Source organism: Carassius auratus, chromosome 24 (assembly GCF_003368295.1).
Source record: "Carassius auratus strain Wakin chromosome 24, ASM336829v1, whole genome shotgun sequence".
NCBI lineage: Eukaryota > Metazoa > Chordata > Actinopteri > Cypriniformes > Cyprinidae > Carassius > Carassius auratus.
In genome coordinates, this window is record NC_039266.1 from 13,561,692 (window position 1) to 13,582,492 (window position 20,801).

A 20,801-nucleotide genomic window follows, 5' to 3' on the forward strand; every position below is an offset into this window, starting at 1 on the left:
CCAATCAGAGCGTCATCCAACATTCCCTTTAAAAGCAGGTGCGCAAGTTCCATTATGGATTGCTATTATTATGGCGTATTTACCAGGCGCACGCCAGGAGCGGTTCACAGCCGAGGAGACTGATGTTCTTGTAAAAGCAATGAAAGACAGAGAAGTTGTGTTGTATGGGGATGGGAGAAACCCACCCAAAATAGGGTCGGTTAAACAGGCGTGGGAGGAAATAGCCACAGCTATTTCATCGATTTTTTTTTCCTGGTTCTTGACGGACAAACCAATTTGTCAGATGTCCTTATATACATATATGTCTTGCCACTATTGGGCAAACAGGTCTGATCCTTAATTACTACAATTAGCCTGAATAATTTGTAAGCAAGATTTATGCCTATTTTTTCACATCTTCGTGGCACACCACAATGATTTCCGTCATCTCATGTGTTAATATTTTTTTAGTGTAACAATTTATGAATCTTAATAAAAATCTGTGTAGATTATATGAGCAAAGTGTATGCGCGTTGTGCACGCTATATACATTAAGGTCAAGCATGCGCCCTTAAAATAGCATAATGAACAGCGCGCAACGCGCCACTGACTTTAGACTAGGTTTTTTCTGGTCAGTGGCGCAATTGCTTAATGGAACAGCAAAATAGCACCAGGGATTGTTTGCGCCGGAACACGCCTCCTTTTTTGCGCTGAACCGCCCAGGGAGCGCAAGTTCATTCACTAGTTTAGCGACGTGCTTCTGTGGAGGGAAAAGCGCGCTTTGCGCGGGTGCAAAATAGGAATGACACATGCGTCGGTGTACAAAGTCAATTGCGCTGGGTGCAAGATAGGGCCCTTTGTAGAACCAATGCAATCTACTGTCTTCCGTGGTCTTTAACTTTGATTGATCCTGTTGTCACCAATACATCAGCATTACTTAAAAATGAAAAGTGTGTTATGTGCCCTAAGCGAAATTATGAATCAAATCATACGCTCTGTGCCAATACAGTTAAATGTGTTTCGAAGAGGTCACTGCATCAGGCTTAATGATTTATATGTACAGTGGCTTCAATCTAAGTCATATTTTAGATCAGAATGGGAAAGATCAATACACCACTAAACATGTCTTTCAGTTGGATTGGTTGGATCAATGGATGATGCAGATAATATCATGTACTCTATTTTGTTATAACTCAACACATTTATGGCCCGGCCCTTTCAGATCGTCGTGTCTTTTAGACAGCACAAAAGCAAATGGCACACTTACCGTGTTCTTTGTAATTCAAATTGGATGAACTGCATGATAGTGAATGAGATGATAAATAGATGAAAGCTCACAAAGCGGACACACACGTGCGGGGTTGTTAAAGATCAGGTTTGGGGGTCTGTCAATTCTGAATAGCCTGAAAGAGCATCTCTCCCCATCACTGAAGTTATGACATAATGTATTTCCTTTTGAAAGTGTTAAAGCCGCTCTTTTATGGAAGGAAAAATTGATTATAAATGTCTGCGGGGGCGAAAGCCAACCTCTAACTGAGCACTTGACAATGACTGTTTAATACAGCCGTGTCCATTTAATGTTGCCATCTGAAAGAAATTCGTCACTAAACGAGAGGACAACAAAAACATTGCTCTGGGTAATTTTGTAGACGCTGTCCTTGGTGAAGGGGGGACAATTGGCATTGAAATGTAACATATATATAAGATCAATTAATGGCAGTTCAGGGTATGGCAGACCCATCATGCTGAATACATATTTACCACTCAAGTGGTCAATGGAACTGAAGGTGTTTAATTGATTCATTTGTCTGTATGCTATGTTTATGATAACTTTAATACCTATGTTGCCGTGTAAAAGTTTGTAAAGTAAAGAGATTCATAAAATAAAGATTTATATTTCAAATAAATGCTATTCTTGTGTAAGTTTAGCAAATGCAATGCTAAACTTCCTATTCATAAAAGAATCCTGAAAAATTACACAAAAAAATATTAAGCAGCACAACTGTTTTAAATATAGAAAATAATAAGAAATACGAAGAATCATGTGACACTGAAAAAGTAATGAGTGAAAAAAAAAAAATCCAATTTCAAGTCCTGAAAGCATTGGCCATTTAAAATGTATTACAATAGAAAACATTTATTTTAAATTGTAAATCAAATACAAATTTAAATGTAAAATTTGTGATCAAATAGATGCAGATATATTCAAATAAATATTGCTGTTTACTTCTCCTCATGTTTTATTTGGAAGTCTATTTACATTAATATTACTTTTATGTGCATTCATTTAGCAGACACTTTTAACCAAATCTCTTAATAAGGTGTGACATATCAAATACTGTTTCTCGATCCAAGCCTTTCCTCATTTTCATGTGAGAATACTGTCCCAAGAGCCAATTATGAACAGCACAACTTTAAATTCATTGTGTACACTGCATTCTGAATACCAGTATTTGTATTAAAGTTGAATCATTGTTGAATCATGACCAACTGAGATTTTGATATGAAGAAAAGGAAAATTCCGTACTGCTACAACATTCTGTCTTAATGTCTTAATAGTCTTGCGTCCTTACAAACAGAGCTAAGAACTAAAAGTTAAAGAGCTAAAGGTACTTGCACATTGAGTCGGAAATTGAGTCCGTTTTTATTTTTTTCGCATTCTTCATCCTTTCCCATCAAAATGCTTGCTATGGATGGGAAAATGCAGAAAATTGAACTTGATATGAATTTTTTCATTTTTATGAAAGAGGCAGTGTGTAAATGTGATTGACAGCGTGAGCTCATATTTACTTTTCAATGTTCTAAAATTTTGGACGAACATTTTAGACTCGGTGTGCAGTGGCCTAATCACCCTTCCTTTATAAAACATGCCAGCCTTTGAAACAATATCAAGCTGCACATAACATCTCTTTCAGAGCTCTTTGTCTCACCCCTGTGTTGAGGAAGTTTTTACAAGTAAGCAGTTGAACTCTGACCTCTTGGTATCTTAGCCACTTTATCAGAGCGAGCTCATCCAGACTCAGTAGGCGAGGTTCTCTCTCTCTTACTATCAGTCTGGATCTCTGTTGTGTTGTGTTTAACCTGCTAGAGATAGGGCCACACTGAGGAGATTACAAATGAGACACTGTCTGACCAGCGCAGAGAAACAGCTGCCACCTGCTGTGTGGGAGGACGGACCGATCTTTCATAATATGCTCAATTATCAATACCTTTATAAATTAGTGAGCGAGGCTGAGTATCGTTAATGGACCTCGGTGGTTTGATAAGTGGTTTCTTTGGGATTCTGTACAAGTCTGTCAACCTTGAGAAGCGTGCGTACGTATTCTTTTGGACTCGTTGTCTGCGGGTTTATCGAAACACCCTCAGGCTTTTAAACCCGAGCAGTAACTAGTACTAGCAGTTCGGCTGCTAGTACATGGCCTTTAGTTTGGTTGAGGAAAGCAGTGCATCCCAGGAAGAATTCTCCTTGGGTTGAGTGTGCATCAGGACTTTAGACACACAATGTCTTCAGTATTCAAAGGGTAATCCACTTAAAGCGCTGGCTGTTTTAATAAACAGGTCATAAGTACAATAGGATTGGGTAATAAGAGTGAATCACTGTTGATAATCCCCAGACACTCCGTCACTCCTCCATCAGCTTTTTAATTTTGTTGGATGGAGGGGGGAAAAAAACAGAGTGAAACCCTCTTGAGATGAGGGGCCTGTACATTTATTCATTATTGATCCTCCTTTTTCGCCACCCGTTCAACTAAAATGTGTTAACTTTACTATTATTTGCAAAGGGATCAAGCGTTCCCCACTCATCCAATGAAAGACGCTGGTTCGATAGGCCACGCTTTGCTGCTTTACTTATAGATGTGATATATTATTCACAACTCGCCAAGTTACACCAGAAGCATCAATGCGTAACGGAAGCATTATTTATATATGATATTGTCATGTGCTCTGTCAATGCGATGCTCCTCATCAATTATACAGCGCAGCGGCTCCTTTGATTAGACGTGGGATCGGCTTTGTTTTTCATTTTTGATATCGAGCTCGTGAACATATGATAATGGAGTCTGACACGGGAGATTTTCCTCTGATGTTTGTCATTTGCCGAAGTTTGAGATGAACGCGTCGTCGCAGCATCATTAGTGCCGTCGCTCATCTGGAATATCAAAAGGGGACAATAGAGCCATGTGATAATATGTGATCAACCCACAATTACAAAAACACTGGTGATAATACAAAACTTTGTTTGTGTCAAATCTCTGATTTGATCCTCATTATGATCAGACAACACAGCAACTCCAAATCCAGGTATGATTATTGTATAAATCTGACATTAAAATGCACAGGATTTGGGGGTCGGTAAATGAATGTACTTTATATATAAATTAAAACATTTAATTTAGCAAGGGGGCATTAAATTGTGGATGACATTTACAAAGTAAGTACATTTATAATGTTAAAAAATCTATTTGAAAAACCTGTTTTCAACATTAATAATAATAATAAATGTTTATTGAGCACCAATTCAGCAGAAATAAATAATATTTTAAAATATATAAAAATAGAGAGCTATTTTAAATTGAAATAATATTTCACACAGACTTTTTACACAATATTTTCTTTAAGACAGTGTATGCATAAATTAGTATGAAAGCTTAGCATGAAATCAAATATAAAAAATAGAGGTATTACTAAGCAGGTGCATGCATTTTTTTTATGAAACATTTATTTAATTAAATTTATTTTAAATAATAATTTATTTTACATTTATTTTAAATAATTATGAATATAGCCTAGGTATTTTAATATAATATTATTTTCTTAATTTCATCTTTATTTGAATGATTATTTATTTATGCAGCTAAAATAATAACTCTCACTATCACTCATTATCCAACAGAAGAATACTGTCACTATCTCAGAAACTGTCCGAACTAAATTATTTCATTTTTGAGTTATGACACATTTCTTATTGGCTTTACTTCTCTGGCTCAGTTTTCCTCTCGGGCAAGATTTATGTTTGTTCAGGCATTCGGAGGAAACCAGAACTAACTAATCATAAGCTTGTGGTGTTTAAGAACACACATCAGAATGGCTGACCGCTAACCAAACAACAGTGGGTTTAGGCATTCCTCAGCTGAGCGGCCATCAGCAGATGTTCTTCACAAGTGTGCTGGGGAGCTTGATTACAAACTCTTTTATTAGGTTTGATCGGTGTGTGTGTGTGAAAGATTAGGGCCAGGGAGACAGGTCTTTACCGTCTAGTGGTCTCTGGAATAATGAGGATATGTTACCATGGTGATTCTCAGAGAAGCCTCTGTCAGTGTGAAGAACCATTCAAAATCAGTTGCTTTGTTTTTCTTTCGCCATCGCTGCCTTCCTGTTCCTAGTTTTTAAATGTACAAGAACTACGTGGAAGTGTGGAAACAATGTGGAACAGACTCGGTACCTGATAAAAATGTAGTAATGACACAAGTTGCTGCAAGCTAGTTTTGTATGTTTTAATCTATCAAGTTTTTCATAATGCAGTTGTTGACATAAATCAAGTCAAGTCAAGTCACCTTTATTTATATAGCGCTTTAAATAAAATACATTGCTTCTAAAACTGTGTGTCAATAATGCAAAATGATAGTTAAAGGCAGTTCATCATTGAATTCAGTGATGTCATCTCTGTTAAGTTTAAATAGTGTCTGTGCATTTATTTGCGATCAAGTCAACGATATCGGTGTAGATGAAGTGTCCCCAAATAAGCAAGCCAGAGGCGACAGCGGCAAGGAACCGAAACTCCATCGGTGACAGAATGGAGAAAAAAACCTTGGGAGAAACCAGGCTCAGTTGGGAGGCCATCTGGTCTGGATACGTACTGGATCCGGGTGACTGCAGTGACCCTCTGATCTGGATACAGACTGGATCTGGTGGCTACGGTGACCTCGTAATAAGAGAGAAACAGACTAATATTAGCGTAGATGCCATTCTTCTAATGATGTAGCAGAAGGAATGAAAGGGGGGAAAAAAGTACTGTATATGAGCGGAAAAAGCAATAGGTTGGATTTCAGTAGAATCTGTCCGTGACCATGAACCAAAGGCAGTTCAGCACAAAAACAGATGACTAGCTTTAGTAGACATGCTTCTCAGTGCAGCATTAACAAGCTGAGACCTTGCCTGATCCTTTTCTGATGGTTAAATAGCTATTAATGGAATAGGCTATATGAGTTAATTATACACAACAACAGATCTGAATGAGGCAGTATTCAAGTGATGAACTTCCAACATCGCTTAAAGAGGATCAGCTAGCCACATTTTTATGAGCTATTGTAAGCAAATAAATAAAAAGATTGAATACTGTATCTTTAAAAAAAGTAAAGCGATATAATTTGACAGTCATGAACTGATAGTTGAGAGCATGCAAAGCAAAGTGTGCCATTCTCAAAACGAATTACACAATGAACTCTTAAAGGGGTCATCAGCTGCCCATTTTCCACAAGTCTTTAGGGTATTAATGGGGCCTCTATAACATATTTTATTAAAAATTTCTCAAAGGTAGTGTAAAACAACACCCTTTTTACCCTGTCATAAACAGCTCTACACACAGCAACCCGTTTTAGTGTATGTTTCTTTAAATGCTAATGAGTCTGTTCACCCCGCCCCTCACTTCCATTGGCTGGCAAGCGGTTCACATGAGACTTTTCAAAAGTTATTAAAAAACAAATGTGATCCACTGCATCTTCAGCAGCTGCTATGTTCATTACTACATCCAACAACAGAACACCTCAGTAGCTTAGGAGACATTCTTTTCTCCACCTGCTCCGACTTCGAAACAATGGCAGACTGATGACAGTTCACTTATCTTATGATTATCATTGATTATTTCATGAATATAAAGTTTTTAAAAAAACGTTGTTTATTTGAAATATAACTCTTTTACAACAATTTAAAAGTCTTCTCTGTCACTTTTTATACCTGGCTCTTCAAGTTCAGTATATACTGTGTGTGCAGGGCACGTGTGCAGCATTTGTGTTGAAGCGCAGCATCTCATGTCAGCTCTGTGTACATTTGAATGTGTGTAAGTTGACAGATCAGCGGAGAGCTCCGGCATGTAAACTGATGTTAGGTTTGAGTTGCTGAATTAAGGAGATGCTGTGACGTGCACGTAACAGTGCTGATGTGTGCTAAGCAGAAAATACATGGTGTGCAGACTCTTTTATTGGGAAAACGTTTTACTACAGCAGTTACAGAGCACCCTACTGAGGGCTCACTGCCGTCACAGCATGATACTGTCTCTGAGTGTTTGTGTATGTGGTTATGGGAAGGGGAAATGGAAGAATTTATTGAAAATGATTTTTTATTCTTTAAGAATGGACAAATAAATCTATCTTTTGCTCTCTCTCTCTCTCTCTCTCTCTCTCTCTCAGGTGGTCGAGTTGGTTCAGTTCAGTCTGATGCCAGCAGCAGTCCCACAGAACATGGTCATATGACTCACCCCACGTACCCTGTTGGACCACAGGTGAGAAAACACATCTTTCCCCTTACACAATTTCGTGAACACGAAATGGCATTCACAGCCCATTTGGAATGTGACATATTTCTGAGTAAAAAATTAATGTACTTGAGTTTATCAAGTAACTAATAGGATCATAAAAAGTGAGTGTTACATAATAGAATGGAACCAGAGGGTCAGTAAAATTTGGCATGCATGACTAACTAAAACTAGCTTTGCTCCTTCAAGGAATACTCCTCCCCAAAATGAAAAATTTGTCATTAATCAATTACCGCCAATGTCGTTCCAAATCCGTAAAAGCTTTGTTCGTCTTTGAAACACAAATGAAAACCATGAGGCTTGTGACTGTCTCATTCACTGCCATGTAAACACTGTCAAAGTCATCAGTGGTTCATCCGTAACGTTCTGAAGTGACGAGAATACTTTTTGTAAAAACAAAAATAACTACTTTATTCTACAGTTCTTTATTCTTCTCCTCTGTGTCTCTCCACATCACCATGAGCTGAATGCAGGAAGTGTACGCTCTTCTGTGTCAGCCACTACACAAAGATATGTCTACTATGTGGTTTTTTGCTTTGATTTGAAAGAAAACAGTGCATCCTTGTGGCGTGGCTGATTATTATTGTAGTATTAATGTTTTTTTTTTTCAGTTTCGTAGCAGTAGCTCAGCTGTATTTAGAATAACAGCAAGTGTAGTTACAGTCTACTTTTTACAAAATCTGAAATCAGAAAGAACTTTATTGCCAAGTTTGTTTACACACAACAAGGGATTTGTCCTGGTAACAGGAGGTTTAAGTGCAGAAAAAAGTACAGATGGGTGCAGGTGTGCGGGTGTACATTAAAGTTAAGGTAACAAAATAAAAAGTAACACCACTAATAAAGAGAGCAAAAGATACAGAATGAACAGTAACATTGAAATGGTATATGGCAATAACAATAAAGAGAAAAAATTACAAGTAGACTAACAAAAGGTAGCACAAGTAGTGTGAAAAAATCTGAAATTAATGGGTTGACCGATATATATCACCAAAGCCAATATATTGGCTAATATTTGTCTTTTTTTTCACTCCGTCTCAAGAGTTGGACTTCAATTTTGGCTGCACTGAACTTTTATTTTGACAGTATTGAGAATGCATTGCAGTGCCTGAGTAAAGACACACAAGAGCTCCCATACTCTGTTTTCATTAGTAATTGTCTTTGATTAATAAATTATTAGGCAGAACGGTTAAACAAAGACAGTAAGCATTGAGTGAAAAAGTAGCATTCACCTTTCTAGTAATGACAGATTTTTTTTCTAATTCATTAAAAGTGATGATTTGTTCACAAATCAGACGTTAATCTTTTTTTTTAAGGACATGCCAAGAAGTGTTCAGTAAATAACATCTTAACTTTTAGTTATTTTTTCGTAGGCCTACATATCTGTCTTTATAAAAACATGAAAACATTCAGTATGGTGCATGAGTCAAAGACTGCTTTTATGTTACTTTAGTGTATAAACACTTGAACATCTCATTCCCTTTAATGAAAACTTAATTTAACCAAACACACACATGCACATACTTTTAGAAAATCAACTGTGGTCTTTTTTTAGGATGTATAGAACAAACAGGCCCTTTCAAGAGATGGAGAATGATCATTGTCTGTTGCCATATCCAGCTCAACATGCGGCAGCGATGTCCAAGCCCTTGTCTTCTCATTCCCCTGAGCTCTGCCTTTATAGATGAACCCTGTCAGGACAGTCCCACAGAAACAAACACTTTTCAGCCACACTGCTCTTTCCCTGTGCCATGGCCAATTCCCTTGTTTCTGGATCAATATGTTTTGATGGATTCTCACTCTAGAGACGGATATTGTGTGCACTGCCATTATGGAACTGGATCAGTAAGAGGGCAGTTAGCCCTACATGGGTCTGATTCTTTCCTGTGCCTTTGGCTTCATTCGCGCACACTGCTATCAGTCTGATTACGAGTAATCTTTCAGCGTTTCCTCCACTGGGCCGCTCCCTCTGTTCTTCTTATTAGAAAGAGGAATGGGATGGGGGGTGGGTTAGGAAAAGAAAAGGGTAATTTAATCCCAAAAGCCAGATCAAGAAGGCATATAGTGTTGCTTATCGGCTAAAGGGTCTTGGGGACACATATGTATTGATTCTGTTAAAAAAATTTTTTTTAAATAATTTGTCTCATTCAGTCATGCCTTAGACTATTAACACGCTTGTCATGTTGTGCAAAATTTATCAAACTGACTCGCCCTACCTCTGAAATTACTTCTTTTTGAGCCACATTTCATGATACATTTTAACCCTGATGGATAAGATCAAGTCCCATTTTAAAACCTAGTTTAACTCAGAAATATCTGATTCCATTTAAGAGGCCAGATTTACTAACAGCTAGCACCCTGGCAACCAGTCTTTTGCCATTAAAATTGTACTGTAAGGATATCCTAAAGATGTGCAGTGAAGAATTAGCACTGAAAAGGTATGGACAGTTATCTTTGTTCCTGACCTCATTGAATGTGCATTTGTAGGAGTTTTTCATTCAGACTCAAAATTTATTGCAGAAGAGTCTTAAAATGAATTTACTAACATTTGCACTCTTAAAAATTGCTGGTATTTGCGGCATTATTTAACGCCCAAAAAAGCATGTCTTAAACTATTTTGCATTGTCAGGACAATTATGGATCAACTCTCACATGATAAGAATCAGCTCTCCTTATTAGCGACTATTCAAATTTGCGCTGCCCATGGTACATTGCGTTGGTTGATATGTAAATTATATGTTGCGTCTGTGTTCTTTAATTTGCGCATCATTAAATCACCCACATAAATTTCCATGGCCATCAGCACTGTTTTGGAATCGCAGTCTCGGTCTAATTTAGTAAATCTGATCCTACATGCTTTTAAAATGTCCATTTTATGGAATTTAAACATAATTGCATTCCACAGACTATTTTTCCAAGTTTTTCCATGGTATTGTTCGCAGTTATCGTCATATTGAATCCATTATCTGACACCATGAGTGTTTTTTTTCAGAAACTGTCTTGCAAAATATAAGTGCATTTATGACAAATATGCCACAGTATCTTTGAAAACTGGTGTATGTAAATGGACATTTAGGAACAGTGAGGTGGTAGCGTGACTTAAACATCCCAAGGGTATTTTGAGTGAGGAGTTGTTCAGCCATTTTAAAGTGTGTTTTGATCCTGGGGGATCCCATTTCACAGACACGCTGGGGTTCAGATCAGTTTGTCAGCTGCCTTGTCGCTTAGAGAGTGGGCTGATGGGAAAACTGTGTGAGCTATTAGTGAATCTAACATGAAGAAAGAAAGAGAGAAGAACCAGTTTTCATGCTGAGTCAAGGAGTATATGGTCCTCCCATGATTCCTGACACAGACATTCTGCTGGACACAGCATAGTAGTTTGTTATCTCTGGCAAAAGCCCATGGAAATTAGGACAATTTAAGTTGTATATCACAGTTAGATTCCTTGTTTATAGGTGTTTTGTGGATGCATTGTGGATGTCAGTTCTCATCTTGTTCACACAGGTGTCTGAGCAGTAACCACAGGTGTGATCACATTGCATCAACTATGAACATATACCACTTATGTTTAATGAACAGAATTGAAAAAGAATCTTATAATTTTACTGTGATCTGAATTTGTTAAATGTAATAATTTAATAAAATCTGTTAAAAATAATTAGCTAATATTGGATCAAAAATTTAAAGATTTATATCAAGGAGCTATCTGTTCATTGGGCGCAGTCTTTTGCTTTTATTTCTCTAAATGTATGTTTTGTGATATTCGCATGACCTGCTTAAAATGGGGGAAATAATATAACATTCAAAAATTTTCTGAAAACGCAGCTAATTCTATTACCAATTACTGATAAAATATAGAAAATGTAAAACTAAACTAAACTAAAGCATCAAATAAAATAATTTTTTAAATGTTTTGTTTTGTACAGAGTCTCTAAATGAATTTTAAAAAAAAGTCATTTCTGCCAAAAAACTAACAAACTTGTCTTCATATTAAATGAAGAACTTTTAATACTCATGTTAACTTGCACCATTCCAATTAGACATATCTGTATTTTATAAAGTTTCTCTTAAGCTTTCAGTTATTCATCTAGTTTCAGTCATCTTCAGACTGATGGCAGCTCTTCAGCTCAGTTGTTTAGGTCAAGTGCCCTTTTAATAATTTCCTCAGTTCAGTGAGTGGAGTTCAGAATGGGCCATTAGGAGTCGGTTGATTTGTACATAAATGCCAGTGCTATAGACAAATTTCACTCTTTTAAAGGATTTAAACTAAAGTACACTAAAGTAGCTGCATTTTTAAATGTATGATTGCCCACAGTCCTGAAATAGACTACATGTAAAATGGCAGTCTTAGAGGTTGTTCTTAATTTAACCCTTTATTTATAGATTGAAGAATTATCTACATGTGCCATAAATATGTTATCGTCCTATATTTGCTTTTACATCGGTTTGTCAAAGTTATAACAAAGCTTGAATTAATACATTTATTCAGAAACAAATGCAATAAATTGACAAAAGTGAGAGTAAAGACGCTTATAATTGTCACAAGCAAGGTTGTAGCAATAGCACACAACGAAGGAGTAAACATAAATGGTATTTATTTCAAACTTCAAAACAAAAGGACAGGAGAACTAATCCACATCGACTCAAGTAATCCATTTAATAAACATCAGCCCAGGATGATGGGAGGACAGAAACTAAAGGCTTGTAAAGACAGGCAAACAAAAGGAACAAATGAGATGATTAACAAGGTGATGTAGAAAACACAGGTGAACAGAAGAAACTAATCAGGGCAACTAAGGGAGACTTAAAACTGCAGCTTTTTCTGTGGGGTTTGGCCATTCGTCCACATGCAAATGCAGCACCAGGTCACTGAAACCAAACATTTTTGAAACCTGCCAGGGTGAAGATTTTCAATAACTCTGGTTGTAGTGTTATCGTGTAGACGGTGAAACCGTTTTTGGCTTGTGATGTCAGAGCATGTACTGTTATCTCCACCTACTGGAAACTTTTTCAGGCTTCTGATTGGCCAACATGTCTTTACGGGTGAGATTATATCGCCACCTGTAGGTTTGGCATGCTCTTGACAGTGTTTCATGGCATGAGTTTGCGTTTTCAAGTGCATGGGGATTTGAAAAAAAAAAAAAAAAAACGGAAGAAGGAAAAAAAACTGTTTCAAATTGTAACAATATTTAACAATAATTTTATATAATTTTTTTCAACCAAAAATGCATTCATAGTTTGCAGAAGCATATTCTAAAAACATATTTAAAAAGCCATACTCCCCACAAACTTTTGAACTATACAGTATATTCCTATTACTTAAGAATATATCAACATATGGATATCTTAACAGATTTATTTACAGAGGCAAACCAGGCAGTGGCATTCACTTTGGGATTGAGATGAGATGCTGGCAGACAATCTTTGATTTTGTGTCTGAAGTAACCGACATCACACACACACTTAAAACAGCAAGATTAAACATATGTCACACAGCTTTGTCAGAAGAGTCTTTGTTGTCATCCTTTGAGTGGTTAATTGATTTTTTTTGCATTCTTTTAATGTCAGTGTTTAAAGTGAAAGAAATGACAAATGACATCTTTCAGTCTCTCGTGTCCTATAAGAAGGGCTTTTGTCTTTTTGACAAATTCCTTTTGTCTGTTTGTTTTTCCATTTAGATGGAGAAAGAATATTTAATAGTGTTATTTTATGCTGATTATCATTTGATTCAAAATGTGTTGTAAATGAAATGTTAATGCAATGAGTAAAGCCTCGTCTTATCATACAGAAATCAAATGCACCAGTGAACCACTTACAGTTTGTTTTCTCCATGAACCTCCCATCCTGAAAAAAAATAAATACAAATACTGCTTTAACAAATGCACATTTGCCATTCTATTCCATGTAATTCCATGCATTTTTCCTCTCGTTTCATAAATTAGGAACAGTGCAGCATGCCAGAAAAGATGAAACTGCAGGAATGTTCTTTTCTGCGTAACATTAAAGGCCCCAAATTAAAATTCTGTTTTCGTTTACTCAACCTCATGTTGCACTTTTCTATACAACTAAAGAGTCTGAGACACTGTTTCACACTATTGACAATGTACAAATTCATCATTGAACGCTTGAAAAAATAAGACTTAGAGGACAAAGCCTTCAATTATAACTAATAAATAATAATTATAATTAAAACTTAGCTGTACAAAATGAATTCAAACAAGCAGCGATAAATGCTAATTGAGGTAATGATAACGTAACCTGTTGTCTTGTTGGAAGGAGGAGCAGGCTGTGTGGTAGCTGTAAGCTGAATCACAGACAGGCTTTTTGTACAGTATAGAGGTGTAAAACAGTGCTTGGGTGAGCTGAAAAGAAAAATGGTCTTCTGCAGGAAAAGCATTTGATTTGTCAGACCCGGCAAGGGTTTTGCTAGCACACAGCACTTTTAGCTAATATTATCCAATTCTCAACAGTAAGTGTTTTGGCATCAATGTTTTTCTGTATTTATTTATTACTGCGGTAATGCTTAGTATCATACTTCACTAAAAACATCATTAACTTCCTATTTGTTCTTTCTTTCAGTCTCTGCTGGTTGCTCAGCAGTTGGCGTCAGCGGTTAGTGGAGTGATGTCCGGAGGAGCTCCTGGTCTTAACCAGCCCATTCTGATCCCCTTTAACGCTGGCGGGCATCTGGGTGGGCAGCAGGGCCTGGTTCTGTCTCTGCCTACGGCTGCAAACATACAGGGCCTGGTGGCAGCCGCCGCTGCTGGAGGCATCATGACGCTCCCCCTACAGAATCTGCAAGGTATGAGTCCATATTGATCAGATTAAAAAGAATTGGTGTAGAAACAATATGAACAGATTTTGAAATAGTATTTTCTTGTAAAACATACATGAATAATCTTTGTATTATTTACAACAAAATTTGCATTGTCAGTATCAAGTTTCTGAAAAGTATTTTAGAGAATGTTAATTTTAATAATTGTAATATTTTACACTATTTATTTATTTATGGCTGTGTTTGTGTGTGTGTGTGTGTGTGTTTGTGTTTCAATCAAAATATCAGCAAGATATGTTAAGTATGTTTGCATGGTCTTTTATAGGTTATGGTCTTTTTACTTTAATTCTGACTTTTGAATTCTGACATCTCATAAATGCAATGCAAATATGCGAACATATAATGTACTGTATGTAGAGAGCATGGAAACAAAGCCAAAACCTGGATGTTATAGGCAACTTAGAAATCCCAGCCAGGACATGACAGAAAAAAAAAAGAGGATGTATGGTCACCCTATTTATAATTTGACTTTGAGAATTATATAAATAATATTAATATGGTCTTGCCTGTGGTCTCTTTACTTTAACTTCAATTTCTGGCCAAAGTTTTAATCTTGAGTCATACTGTATGTGCACATTGTTATAATTATATATATATATATATATATATATATATATATATATATATATATATATATATATATATATATATATATATATATATATATATATATATATATATATATATATTTATTATTAAATCTATATAAAATAATGCTAAATCTAAATAAATGCTTAAACTAAAAATTCAAAGTGAATTAATGCTCATAATAAAGAAGTTGTGTTCAAAGCACCTTCAGAACCTCTAAAGTCAAATTCAACAAGGAGATCGGCTGAAAGCAGACTTCATTCCTCATCATTCAGTCTTTATGTTTGTTTGTTTGTTTTTTGGGATTCTTAAAAATGGTGGCATCACCCCATCCAAACAGCATGCGTTTAAGAAAGTGCTCAGAAAGGCCGAGGACAGGAGGATCAGAGCGATATAGGCGGGGAAAGTAGTTCACATTCATTACAGGTCAGCGTTTTGCAACGAAGCGCAAAAGCACTTTAAAGCTTTTTCTTCATTCAGTAGGAGTATTCACTAGCATGCTTGTGTCTTCTCCTCTTTACCTCTATCTCTCCCCCTCCTCTTTCCTTCCGTCCGCGCGTCCATACTTCTCCTCGCCTTTTAAACTTTAATGCACGAATGTTCTCTTTTGATCATAGTTGTAAATGGTTTTCATTTTAATGTTTAAAACATTGTCTCTTTTATACCATTAGATTGAGGGGTGGAAGGGGGAAACCGTCAGTCATAAATCTTAGATGAGGTGCCTTCTCTAATGCCTGACTAAAAAATGATAGGTTATAAATTTGAGTGCATGTAAAATAGCACGTTTTCTTTTTTCGTCTGAGGAGGAGGAGGCCGAAGATTAAAATAATGCATGGCCGGAAACAGGTTGTCCCGAAGAGACGGATGGATGGATGGCTAAAGTAATGGGATGGAGAAGAAGTCTCTAATGGACACAAACATGCATAAATAACAACACGCGTCAAAGCACGTCTAGGCTTTTAATAAACACTCACATGGGCTAAATAAATATCTAAAAATTCCTAGAATTCCCTCAGTCACGATAATGTGCCCGTGAGCCCGGCCTCACATTTCCAAGACTCTCTAAAATGAACCCTAAACTTTGTATGTTGAAGTGAATTTGAATGCTCCATTAATAGGGGTTTAGCTGGATATTTACTTTTATACAAGTCTTTATTTCATCTGATTTGTTTTTTAAAGTCTTAGATTGTACTGAAAATCTTGGATTACGAAATTGTATGTATAAACAAAATTGTTTTACTAAATGTATATATGTGTTTACATTTGTATTTTGTCATGTTGCATTGCTATAATATCTAAGTAAAACAAAGCAAAAATGCAATGACAAAATTATATACTAAATGTTTACTAAAATTTAATATTTATAATTTTGCAAAAAAAAAAAAGACAAACCCTAGGACATTCTGACATTATTATTTTTTTTTTTTTTTTACCACCATGCAATTAAAGTCAATGGGCTCCAATGTTGTTTGGATCTCAGCATTCTTTATATTATCTTGTTTTATGTTCCACAGAAGAAAAAAAGTAGGTTTGGAATGACATGACAGTGAGTTCATTTTTGGGTGAACTGTCCCTTTATATTCTTCTTGCACTTAAATTGTGAACACTGACATTGTGTTTATCTCTGGCGCAAATACAAACAGAAAAGTGCTCGTCCTAAAAAAAAAATACAATAATAATATCCAGTTATAAACTAGTGTGACTTGGTCTCTTTGTCTGACTGGGTCTCTTAGTTTTAGATGCAGAACCTGAGGGATTCTCTAAGGGTGTAGTGTCATGGGTGCCATGTGACATTAAATGATTTGACTGTGTCTGCTCTCCCTACAGCCAGTCACACAGTCCCACAATCCCCCCAATCCTATCCCATCAGCCCCACATTGATGGAGAGCTGTTGGCACAGCACTTCTGCCAGACTTAGTCTTAGTCTTTAGTTGAGCGGTGAGCTCAGCCCCACAGGCCTGATTAATCACAACCTGCAGAGATCTCCACCTCAAGGCCCAAAAACAACACATAGATCAGTTTGCTTGTGTAGTATATTCTAATTGACTCCAGATCAAACACTTTTCTGTTCAGGGAAAGTAAAGGAGACAGTACTCTTTCATACTTTTTAATAGAGAAGTCACACTAACAAGGAACAAGTAAGATATAATACATTGTATCAGGGTGAGAAATCATTTAAAATACTTGAAGTTAAAAACAAAAAAACTAAAAGTAATTTACTATGTTGTAGTCTTGACTCTTGTGCATGCATTGTTTTATTCTATTCCATCATTTGACCCACTATCAGAGCAAGATAACAGTTATTTGAGTATCATTGCATAAATAACAATATAAAAAACAGATTCCTGTTGACTTTGAATGCAGTTATATGTGTGGACAGGAGTTGTAAAGAATAGTAACATAAGGTTCTGTCTCTCAACATTAAAGACATGAGTTAAGATGAACTAACAATGAAAAGTTCTTCTAAAATAATTATTGATGTTTGTATAATGGTATATACATACATTCTATTTTAAACTATTATTGTAAAAACACTTTTGAGAGGTGATAATAATTGGGCTTAACTAATTAAATAATAACACTGAACATATCAGTTCAATTTTATAAAATACTACTTTAGAATTACAGTGTTTTTGATTCACTGAAAGAACCAACTCAGAGTTATTTATTCAGGATTTAGACAACACTAGTTCTACTTTGTTAGTACACTACACTAGTTGATCCTTCCTGTATCACTAGCACCGCCAAGGTCATGGGTTTGATTCCCAGGGAAAGCAAGAACTGATAAAGCAAGAACTGATAAAATATCTGCCAAATGCATAAATGTGTAACAGTGTATAGTAGTTGTGCTGTATGATTTGAAGTCATTAAAAATAACTAATTAGATAAGTTCTGAATAAGATCAAATTTCTCTTGCAAACATTTTGACTTCTTGAACACTCTTCCAGTCAAACATATAGCCCTGCCCACTTTTTGTTGTTATTAAAGAATAAATTGTTTTTTAGTTGCCAAATTTTTTTTCCACCACAATCTCATGTACTGTAGTTCCAAACATAAACGTAAAATAAGATATTTGGAAAAAAATTATAATATTTTTGGGTCTATACAGTGTGTTCTGCAGAAGTCATACAGGTTTTAAGTAGGGCTGTGCAAAAAATCAATGCAAATTTTCATGCGCATCTTGTCAGTAAAGGCGCTCCTGTGATTAGTAGTATATCTCCAGCATGTGCATTCAGATAAGGGTTGCCAGGTTTTCAAAACAAAACCTGCCAAATTACTTCTCAAAACTAGCCCAATCGTGTTTCGTTCCGGGAGATAAAATACAAATTTTTGGCGTGGTTCCCTTGGTAAAATTTGCATTTTAGGGGCTAAACATAACTGCCTTTACCTTAATTTTGCATTATTGACACACTGTTTTCCTAATGAATGTTGTTCAGTTGCTTTGATGCAATGTATTGTGTTTAAAGCTGTGTAAACCTTTATTACACAGAGCCGTAGTTCACTGAAAATCCACACAAAATCGATTTCAAAATCAGAGGCGATTCTTTGTCGATTTTGAAAGCGATTTTGTGTAGCTTGTGGTCTATGGCTCTGCTTAGTAAATGCTACTCCACCTGAACCAGTGTTAACAAGTCCGCGGTTGTTTTTATGTCCGTGGGTTAAAGCGACCCCAATACCAATAACGTGATGTTTAGCCCCTAAAATGCGAATTTTACCAAGGCAACCCAGCCAAAAAACTTGTATTTTAACCCTGGCACGCAATTTTTCATCTGGGAACCTCTTGTAAACGCGATTGGGCTAGTTTTGGACTAGTTTTGAGAAACAACTGGGCAGGATTTGTTTTAAAAACCTGGCAACCCTGATCTGAACGCACATGCTTGAGATGTACTTCTAATCACAGGAGCGCCTTTACTGACGAGATGCGCATGAAAATCGCATTCGATTTTTGCACAGCCCTAGTTTTGAGTGACATGAGTGTAAATGATGCCAGAATTGTCATTTGGGTGAACTAATCCTTTAATGTGAAAAAAAGAATGACATCACTTTTAAGACAAAAGTACTTATATTGCTGCCAGAGCCCTTTATAACATCATAGCTAACTTCTTCCAAATTAGGAGACGTCTGCCTCACTGAGACCGTCCACGTGAGTGTGCCGAGCAGAAGGCTCAGTGGTGCGTGTGCAAACCCGCCACTGCGTCTCTGCACTGATGAATGGTCGTCACAGCGATGGGGCAGCTTCATGAAGTTCGGCACGGTCGTCTAAATAAAAGCCTGCGCTTGCGTTACTCTGCGCTCATTTTAAACCCTGGCGCCGCTGTAGCTTGTTATTTTGTCAGGAAGATTAATGTCTGGACATGTCAAGTAAAGAAAGTGAATTCCCTCTTGAACACTATGTGTACGATTCCAGCTGTAACTTGAATAGAATAAGAATAAGCCTCATGTTTGTTTGTCCGTCAGACTGTAAACATGGTGTTAGGAGCGGAATTAATCATATATATTTAGAAATGGTGTACATTTAGGAAAAAGATTGCATTGTAAATTATAATGTGAATGTATATGAGGTAAGGTGGTGTCTCAGAAAACATAGCACAATGAAAGTGTGTTTGCTTGACACTGTGACATTTCTTTACGCCACAAATAACATTGTTTGATTTCATTTGACTTGATGTGAGACTTAATGATATGATTTCGCTGCTTTGAAAATTACAAATCCCTCTGTTGTGCGTTCCTACCATATTCTGTCTCATAACAAACCAAATGACAGAATGTGCTTCTCCTTACATCAAAGCATCTTTCAATAAGCTGCAGAACGAAAATAACATCTACGTTGTTGCTCATCAGCTCAGAAAGCCTCAAAACAGGCCTCTCGCGAAAAACATAAGGGTAACCCTCAGATCATGAAATAACTGTCTTTTCATGACCTATGAAAAGGCTTTTTGGAAACATCCTTGTAATACACCATATTTTCCCTAAAGAGATGTAAGGCAAATGAAAGATCAGTGCTACATTGTCAGCCTACTTTGAGTTAATGCAGAACAAATGTATACTCGGCCTCTTTCATATTCATATTGTAAGCTGCCTGATCGGAGCACATCAGAACCTGCAGCGTAGCATGTACGAGGGAAGGAATAGTGCGCGAGAGTGCGCGTTCCCTTTGCAGGAAACATAAAACGGCACTCAGGGATGAGGAGTAATTGCCTGAGTCTCTCCGCGCTCGTAGGCTAATGAGGAACCATGTTGGCTCTAATCACAACACTGCTCCTCTGTCTCAATGAAAGAGCAGTTGTAGTCTCACAGGAATCCCTCTCCTGTCAGACTGGGGCATCGCTTTAGACTGAGTACTGACACAGACGGGGAACTTGAAGCTGCTAACTCACTTAGTTTAACTAAAAGTAGCCAAGTCAAAGGGAAACTCGAAGCCTTAAGGGTGATAAAGTTGCACACGGGGAAAAGACAATAGAAAGCTCATAATTTGCTTGCGATATGTTTGTAACTAAAGCAACAAGAACTGCTACTCTTGTTGTATTAAAAAAAAAATACTGCAGGTGAAAGTTAATTTGAAGACTTTCGTTTAGATGTCAAGTCAATACTTGCTAAACTAAAGTTATCTGCTACAACAAATGATACCACTCTAGAGAATGTATGTGGGTTTACAACTCTGACAAGATAATACAAACTTTGCTTTAACTATAGAAATTAAATTAAACTTTATAAAGTGTCTTCAAGGATCATGAACAAAAATGTTTGAAATGTTAACAGATAAACATGTTGCAATTAAATTAAATTAAATTTAATTAAATTTAATTAAATTTTTAAGTGCAACATGTATATTTGTTAACATAAATATGGTTTGTTTATGATCCTTGAAGA

At 36.5% G+C, this 20,801-nt stretch overlaps 1 protein-coding gene across 2 annotated transcripts in view; it reads left to right on the forward strand.

Moving 5' to 3' along the window:
• The window catches only part of LOC113042347 (POU domain, class 6, transcription factor 2-like), a 94,336-nt gene that overhangs the window by 14,450 nt on the left and 59,085 nt on the right, over window positions 1-20,801 (forward strand). For both annotated transcript variants that reach the window (XM_026201143.1, XM_026201144.1), the window contains exons 3-4: window positions 7,386-7,477; window positions 14,087-14,309. In XM_026201143.1, the coding sequence (XP_026056928.1) occupies window positions 7,386-7,477; window positions 14,087-14,309 (315 nt within the window). The remainder of the gene's footprint in view (window positions 1-7,385; window positions 7,478-14,086; window positions 14,310-20,801) is intronic.